Source organism: Caloenas nicobarica, chromosome 6 (genome assembly GCF_036013445.1).
Source record: "Caloenas nicobarica isolate bCalNic1 chromosome 6, bCalNic1.hap1, whole genome shotgun sequence".
Classification (NCBI taxonomy): domain Eukaryota; kingdom Metazoa; phylum Chordata; class Aves; order Columbiformes; family Columbidae; genus Caloenas; species Caloenas nicobarica.
Genome location: NC_088250.1, coordinates 6,924,691 through 6,933,597, shown reverse-complemented (window position 1 = coordinate 6,933,597; position 8,907 = coordinate 6,924,691). Strand labels below are relative to the sequence as shown.

At 43.0% G+C, this 8,907-nt stretch overlaps 1 protein-coding gene across 1 annotated transcript; it reads left to right on the top strand.

Annotated features, from left to right (window-relative positions):
- The first annotated feature begins 2,094 nt into the window (after nt 1-2,094).
- LOC135990574 (helix-loop-helix protein 13-like) lies at nt 2,095-4,060 on the top strand. Its single transcript, XM_065638357.1, has 2 exons — nt 2,095-2,575; nt 4,023-4,060. Exons 1-2 carry the CDS (start codon nt 2,095-2,097, stop codon nt 4,058-4,060), a joined length of 519 nt encoding a protein of 172 aa, XP_065494429.1.
- The last annotated feature ends 4,847 nt before the right edge of the window (nt 4,061-8,907 follow it).

The following is an 8,907-nucleotide window of genomic DNA, read 5'->3' as shown; positions in this document are numbered from 1 at the left end:
GGACTGTAGTAAGTTGTTTTGTTTGGGAATATTGGTGGTACATGATGCTGGGAAATAGAACGATATGATTTAAAAGAAACCATTGCAGAATGAGCTCTGCATGGACTGGCCCAAGTTCAAGTCTCAGCTTTGCCACCTGTGATGTGGCCATTCCCTTCTCCGCTCCTGCATCCCATCCTGCCCTGTAGCCAGCCGTTTGTCCCTTGTTTGGATTCATCTGGAGCAGAAGCTGTTTGTCTCCACAGGCTTTCACAATACCAATATTTTGTTCTTAGGTATGTTGGTGTCATGACAAATGATTTACTTTGTACAAAACCAGTGCAAACCTTGTGCCCTGAGCTGACCAGTGACAGACACATGCTCCTTATTTAACTGCTATTTGCCCTGTCAGTTATTCAGATGTGGTATTTTCATTTGTCTAGCAGATTTACAAATAGTGGGTTCCTTACTCAATTTGAACAAGAAGAAAAAAAGATCGTCCCAATGTTTCATACAAGACAACCTTCTCACATCAAATCTTTGCAAAAACCTTTCCTGCAGCATGTTTTCTATTGCCTTAAACTTCTTAAAGCAGGTAGAATTGCCACAAGGCAAAATCCTAGGTTACTAAGAAGAGTTATTAATAGCCTATGCCCTATCTTAAAATAAATCCCTCTATTCACAGAGTAAAGCTATCGTACAACGGACTGCACCCTAAGTCACTGTTAGATGGAGGACCTGACCATCCTTCTGGATCCATCGAAAATGCAGGTCATTTTCTGCTCTCTGGCTCTTTACCTGAAGCTATTGAGATTTGTGATTTCAACTGTCCTGTCAGGAAGCTGTCTCTGGCTCATGAACTTCACAGTAGACATCTCTTGAAACTTCACAAAGCAGCAGGACAAGTCTGTGCATGAAGTCAAGTATTTGATTAAGTGTCTTGATAAAATTTCTTTATGACATGCTTCAGGAAAAGCATTTAGGCTTTTTCTGACTTAAAACATGCTGCCATTCCATTCATATAAGTCCTTAAAATATCACTTAAATTACTTCTAAATGAATTTAAACATTGACTTAAGTATCGTGGAAATCAAAAGCACCCACTTACAACATATTGTGTACTTGCTTCAAGTTCTGGTGGTGCTTAACACCTTCCAGCCTTTTTGTCCAGCATCTCTGTGATGCTGGACACCTGTTACTCTCCGAGTTTCCAGCACTTCTCAAGATGTGGCCCACCTGGTCCACCATTCTAGGACTGAATCCACTGTGGTAATTCTAGCTGCTGCTATTTTCCAGTGCTTGGTATGGTCCGAGACAGACCAATGAACGTCTGCATCACCCACAAACTGTGTAATTTGAGCGTGAATCAGAAAATGCAGTAATCAAATGAGGTGGTGTTGGCCTACTTCATATGAAGTACCACTATGTTCCAATTTACCACAGCATCCCACAACTTTATCTCAACCATTCTCTTGCTAGAAGTGCAGAAGATGCCACTAGCTTCTGCTTTCAAAGAGAACAGAATCATATGTTTCTGACAGCATTATAATGGGGTTTTGTTTTTCCAACCATAGGAGAATATGGGGCTATTAACACTTTACCAAAAAGATAAAGGGCTGTAATTTGTTTCTTCCTCCAACCTCTCCTAACCAAAACCAACAACAATAACAACAAAATCCCTGTTTGAATCCTACTCTAAATAGCAAGTGGAAAGACTGAACTTGTGGAAGAACTCAATAACTGCTTCAATTTATCTTCCAGGAGAAAGTAAATAGAAAATTAATTCTCTGTTGTTACATTCATTCATATTGGTTTGTAGTCAACAGCTAATAAAAAGAGAAGCACATGTACTAATTAGTTTTGAGCGGAGAAGAATAGGATCGTTCCCCTGCTGAGTAGCCATGAAGTATTTAAATCACGACTCCCACTTGGATTTGCAACTGGGGAAACCTTGGTGATAGCCTTCTTCAAAGACATAACCAAGACTCCCCTACCTCTGATACTTTTTGGGGTGAGGCGTGGTTATTAATGAAATTCGGATCTCATTTTCCTGATAACGAATTTAGTCTGAAGTTGTAAATATTTCCCTTGGCTCGCTTTAGACTGGTACAGAGGATGGAAGAACTTTCTTACAGCTTTGAGCAGGAAGACTGCACTCCAGAGTTTCTCTTCTGGGACCAGGCAGATCCCAACGCTCAGCTGGACAACCTCTTGCTGGATTGCTCCCCTCTGGTAGACCAATTCTCCCCTTGGCCATCCCCTGTGTGCCCCCCTGCCCCTGGGGAGGTGACAGAGGGAGCTGAACCAGACAGCTCCCCGCCACCCCCCGGACACCCCCACCACCGCCACGCTGCCAACATCCGCGAGAGGAAGAGGATGCTCAACATCAACGCGGCCTTCGATGAGCTCAGGTGCCACGTACCCACCTTCCCCTACGAGAAGCGCCTCTCCAAAATCGACACACTCCGGCTGGCCATCGCGTACATCGCACTTCTGGGCGAGATCCTCCTCTCCGGGTGCGATCCCAAATCCTACGTGGAGCAGTGCCTGAAGAACGGTTTGCAGAGCCAACAGCGGGCGACCTGGAACACCAGCGGTGAGTGAACGAAGGGTTGTGTTTTCAGGGATCACAGCGATGTTTTGGGTGGCCAGCAGGAGTGAATCCGTCTAATTGCTTTTGAACATCCACTTGTCACATTCAAATGGCTCTGACAACATACAATTTACTTTCCAAAAGAGTAGCTAAATAATGTCACAATTGAAAAAAAAAAAATCCAATCTTTTCTTCTTTCTTTTATGGATCTTTTTCTTAAAAAGAAAAAGACCGACTTCCTGAGCTCATGGGACTGGTTCCTTTTACAAACAAGATTAAAGATTTTGTTTATTCTCAGAATAGACTTTAGACTTTTTTTTTTTTAATTCTGTGCAAAGTTGTTCTTTTATAATGCAAGCTGATGAAGCCTGTAGAGATCTTATTTATTTTCAAGTTGTCTTTAGCTTATATCTGAGAAAAACACCTGGGTTTGAACATAAACAGAATCTCATTTCTTAAAACACATATGTTCAAGTAACTAAGAGTTTCTCAAGAGATATTACAGGTTAACACTGAGAACCACAATGCAGTGTACTCAAACTTCAGATTTGTTTCAAAACATAGGGGAGCAAATGCCTATTTGCAATTTACATTCTTGTATAACTATTTCTATTTTGAAGTGGAAGACTGTTATTTTGTTTGGCTTCTACTTAATCCTGACTTATGTGGGATTTAACTTTGTGCTTGCTTCTATGAGAATATGTTGCTTCATCAGTCCACTGTATGGTGAAGATGGGAAATAGCCCATGTGCTCATCTCGGGGCCTTCAGTCTCGGAAAGCAACAGGTCTAGTGCTACTTCGCAGTGCAGGGAGGAGCAGAGGGGGATTTTCAGTAGTTCTTGGAACTTTGCATTTTAAGGTAATTAACCGCCTTTCTAAATGTGTCCTTTTGCAGTATAAGTTCCTTTAGATTTTGTCACTTTTTGGAAATGAGCCTCGAAGCACAGCAGCCTGTAAAAAGTGCGGCATAAGTAGAGAAAACTAATTTCAAAAAATATTCCCACTTTATTTCACAGGGAAGCATCAAAGGGACAGAGTCTGCAGGGAAAAAGCAAGCAGTTTACTTTAAAGGAAAAGTTAATTAAGTCTTTTTTCCTGTCCTATTAATTTTCATCACCTACATGACTGGGAAAATGAATCCTGATATACCAGAGATCACAACTCTCTTGAGTACAGAGAACATTTATGTTTTATTTTCTAGCTGCCTCCACCTTTAATAGATAAACAGGTTTTAAAACAATACAAATGGCTCTCATATGTATCACCTCTTTTGTCAGGCTTCTAGTTAACTAATATTTCTGAAGAGCTCCACTTGGAAAGATCTAAACAAATGAGGCTGATTTTCTGGAGAGGCTGAATAGTTGACTTGTTAAATGCTAATTTAAATGTTTTTAAATGAATGTGGTATGTCTTTACTCTGTTCTCCTTTCTCTCTTCTGTTCTGCACAGATCTGACAGCCCGCCTGTCTTGGGTAAAATGGGATTAAGCGGTACCCAAAAGAAAGATCTTGAAAGGCAGCGTGTTGCAAAACCTGATGACCTCACTGCTGGGTACCAGCTGTTAAATTCTCAGTACTGCAAGCAAAAGCATGGCACTCACTATTTTACTTATTGTCATAGATCGCTTTCTCACTGCATGTCCAATATCCAGCCCCTTTTGGTGTTAATTCATTGCTGCATAGGGCCTTCTGTTTCTCTTTCTTCTACTTTCTCACACACTCACAGACTGCTCTTGCATGAAACCAACAAAACAGATTAAAAATAAGTGTCATTACAAGCACTGCAACAACATTTTGTCTTTCATTGGATGAGAGCTACGTCCAAATCACATTTCCAGCATGTAGGAAAACCTACCCCAGATCACAAGAAAAAAATAAGCACCACCTGTTGCAACCTATTGCTTGGCTTCAGATGTCCAGGGCCATAACTGTTAAAGTCACCAGTAATTTACAGCACAGAGACCACAAAAGGCCCAGCTTTCAGGAGATGAGACACCAAGTCTTTGCGTTTCTCAAAAACTTTTCATGCTTTCTTCCCAATGTGACAACTTTGGGAGGCTGGAGTCCCAGGCGTTTCGGTACAAAAAAGTCACCGACTGCTAGCACTGGGGCACCATCTCCCCCTCGCATGTGAATGCTCATGCAAAGACAGCAGCTGGCTTTTGACATTTTTACAATAATGTTTCTCATTTGTTATTTTTTTGACCAAATGTTAGTGACCTGACGCTGCTCCAGCAACCATCGGGAAGGCTCTGATTAACTTCTCCGACATGAAACGTCACCCACATTCCCCCTGCAACAAAACAGAGGGGCAAAGCAGTATACTCACACTTGGCAAATGATTCTAAAGAAGAGTTTCCACAGAATAGTCGTCCTGTTCTACAGCCCATGGTATCAATGATTGTTTTAATATTAGCAAAAATGAAATCATGAAGAAAAGCCTACAGCTGTTTCTGGTATAATTATCTCATACTACCTGAGTGTACCCTAAGGCTAACATTGTGTTTGTCTGTTGAATGCATTATTTTTCCCTGTCAGACCTATACTCTAAAGGCTCTGAATCAGTTGTTTGGTAAAGAAGAGCCATCGTACATCTTTCACACCTCTGTAACACCTCGTGCAGTTGGAGATCTGAAACCCTTCTGCCTTAATGTACTTTATTATGGTATTTCTTAGCGGGTAGGATGCTAGATTTAGATAAAAGAGAATGCATTTATTTTAACATACTGGTTAGTTCTCCTCTAAGCAAAACCACGTTAGTATTTGTTGTTTTGCTCTGGTTGAATTCTGATCGTTTTGGGGGGAATTAAAAATGAAGAGAAGCCCTTGAGGAGAAAAATGAAAAGAACCTTTTACCCTTTTCATTTTTTCTGTCGAAACAAAAGAAGGAATTTCATCTCAGATGCAACAATGTATTTCAGTTGACTTAGAATAAAATGTTTCATTGCAAACTTTTGACTCTCTTTGCTTTTTCACCCACTCAAGACATTTGGATAAATTTTTTACAGTAAACAGTGCCTGAAAGGGTAAAACCTTAAAAAAATGCTTGGAAATGCAATTTTCCACTTTTACCTTCTTGTCTACTCATTTTGATTTAAAAAAACCCCAAACAAAACCAACAAAACAAACAAAAAACCCCCCACAAACAAAAAACCTAAACAAAACAAAAATACAACCCAAACCAACCAAACCAAACTACACCACAAAAGTACCTATTGGATTTTAGTTGAATAATAATACAAATCTGCACAATCTCTAAAATATGAAATAATTGATTTTTCCAAATCTGTCACTCTCCTTTGCTAGAAACACAGCAGGTCCTGTAGACAGAGACCTGGCTGCAAAATCAGGGCATGCAGCTGAGGTTCTTGTTTCTACCTTGTCTGCACAACTTGGAGCACGTCGCTGATATGCTGATCGTCTCCCCTCTGGCTCCTTTGTTCACCCAACAGTCCCTGCAAGCCCCAAACGCTTTGCTGTGTGCTCCTGGGCAATGCCTCGCACACAGGAACCCAGCTGGGACCTCCACTTGGGCTGCAACGTTAGTAATACTGAAGCCACCTCTATTTTTCCTGCAATCGTAAGGCACTCCAGATGGGGCCACACAACACGTGCAGCAAATCAATGCAGCAGTCCTGATGCTTTAAATCCCTAGTGACTCCCTGCTTATACAAAAGCAGTATGAGGAGATGAACAGGACCCAGAAGCCTTGAGAGGCCCCTGTGCAAGACCAGCAGGACAAGCGTGATGGGCATGGAGGTTCTCCACACTATCCTCCTCCTGACTCACAACTACTCACCAGTGGCCTCTGTAATCATGAAAGGGTGGGAAAATAATATGATCCAGGTTTGCCTAGCAGGGAGACAGAAGCAGGAGGCTGGGTTTGGTTTGGTGTTTTTTTCTAGGAACACATGTGTGATGACACCCAGAAGAGGACTGCTCTGAGGGAGATGCACTTTAACCTTTACCTCAAAGAGTAGGGCTTATACAACCACCAATTCAAACTCTTCACTCTTAAATAGCAAGACAGAGACAAATAAGAGGAGAATATCTCCACTTCTTTCCAGAGGGACTACTTGACCCTTTATAAAAGAGGACAGCACACTAACCAAGAAAAAGCCACCTTGGCACAACTGGGAGGTGTGATGACATTACCACCTTCCTGCCTAGATTAAGGCAGGATCAGTCTCCTCAATGGGACCACAGCCATCCTCCCAGGGCTGAGAGACCTCCACACTTACCTCAGAGTTACACTCAGTAACCCAGGACCCATGCTCTCACCGAGGAACCCAAGGACAGGAAGAGCCATGTGCCCTTTTTCTGAAGACGGACAAGTCTTTCCACAGCACGCCAAGGGTAGCACGCTGTCCCAGCTCCACAGCTCCCAGCACATTTGGCCAGAGAAAGCCCTTTCAGCAGCCTAAGGTGTGATGCTCAGCCACCTATTTCTGTTTCTTCATCAGTTTGGTTGCCATCCTGCATCTCTGCACCAAGGAGAAATACAAAGGTCTGTATCTCCCCATCTTCTGAGTTAACACTACGATCCCATGACTGCAAAAATGGCACCATCTCTGTCAACACCGGAAGGGGAGGGCTGAATCAAGCTGGCTATTTAGGAAGTGCCCAAACAGACCCAACAGGGCTTTCTACAAGTTTTCATCAGGTTGTATTTCTTCAAGAGCTTTAGTTATCGCAACAGGAACCTGTGACTCACCCCTCCAAGATGCTCTCAGACAGATCCCACACGTCACGCACCATAGTCATGATGAAGCAATAATGCCTCTGTAGTGCTGTCATGGCTAATTTTGGATGTCCAGAATCTCTGGCTCCAGATATTCCCTGTTTCAACAGTATCAGAGACTGGACAATCTGCCTTGATTTACTTTGCACTGCAGCACTCGGAGGTCTGTGCTGGATACAAGACAATAATGCCACACTATGAAACAAATAAACACCTGCTGCAGGTACCTGGTAGCAAGCAGAAATCTCTTTGCCCTTTGGTCCAGCCTAGAAATCCTACGTAATGTCTTCTGAAGCAGGCTGGGTATGTGCAGTAGCAGCAGGAAAGCACACTCTCATAAACGTAATATTGGGCAATCTCTCAGGTTCATGAATTACTTGCAGTGGACCATCCACTAATCTGGAGATGACATTAGGACCAAAAGCATCCTAATGACAAAAGCAGGAAGAATTGCCCTGGAACAAAAGAGATGTTCTTCAACATGGTGACTCCAGCTAAGGAAGGAAGCTAACGCTGCAGTTCTCCTCTGAGATGCAGACACCCACCACTGATACTCCGTGCTCAAACAGTGATGCTAGGAAAGACACAAATATCTGCTGAGCCTTCTCCAGCCCAGTTCCACCAACACGACTGTGGAGCTCCTGTGGGACTTGCCAGTTGTTTGAGCACTGCAGGTTGGCGAGCTCTGCAAAATGCCTGGCTGCGGAGGCAATCCCACCTATCCCTGATGCTGTCAAGGAATCATTGCACAAGGCATGACTTTGAGGAACAGGCTGCTGGAATTCGATGATGACTCTAAGCTTGGAAAAAACGTAGCAAATAAATCCTGCAGCAGGATACGTAAGGATTGGGGTTTGGGTTGAAGTCAAAACCAGAAATAAAAATGTTCCTTTCGGGAGTTAAAACTCTAATCCTGGGCTCTTGAGTCAGTAAGTAGGAGTCAATACATTTATTGCCACCATTAAACCTGATGAAGCTGTTTCTCCTCACGCACACTCTGCTTTGACACCAGTATCGTTCCGTCGCCTTCAGTGGAGCCACGTTTGATTTATACTGGCCGGAGGGGACAGTCCACCTCTGCCTGCCCTCCCCAAGCTATCTGGAGTCTGACAGGCTGTTACAGCTGACACACCAGCCAAAGGTGCTGGATCAAAGGATGCTTCTTGGATGATGTCTTGTTAAATCATTTGGATGCAACTGGCTGCTAAAATGGTGAACGTGTCATGCCATCAGATCAGTCTCTGTTTCACCCTCTCTGATGACCCCATTCATTTGGGATGAATAAAAGCAAATGAAGAGGCTATCAGCTCCCTCTGGCCAAAAGACACCAAGCCAGCACTATGGCCCACTTCCTACTGAAAGGTGCAAAGGCAAATTAACTCTTCAAGGATTTTTTTTTTTTTTCCCTGGGATAGCCGTTCCTGAATAGGTCCAGATCTGGGCATATTTGCTGTTAAATAAGCCTGCCTTTTTCTGACTGAACTTCAGCTCCTGGAAGCTGACTATAAGGCAGAAAGACCCTGGGGGGAAATGATTTCTGTGCACTACATTTACACTCCACGTCAGACCAGGGTCACTGCTGCGTGCAGACGTG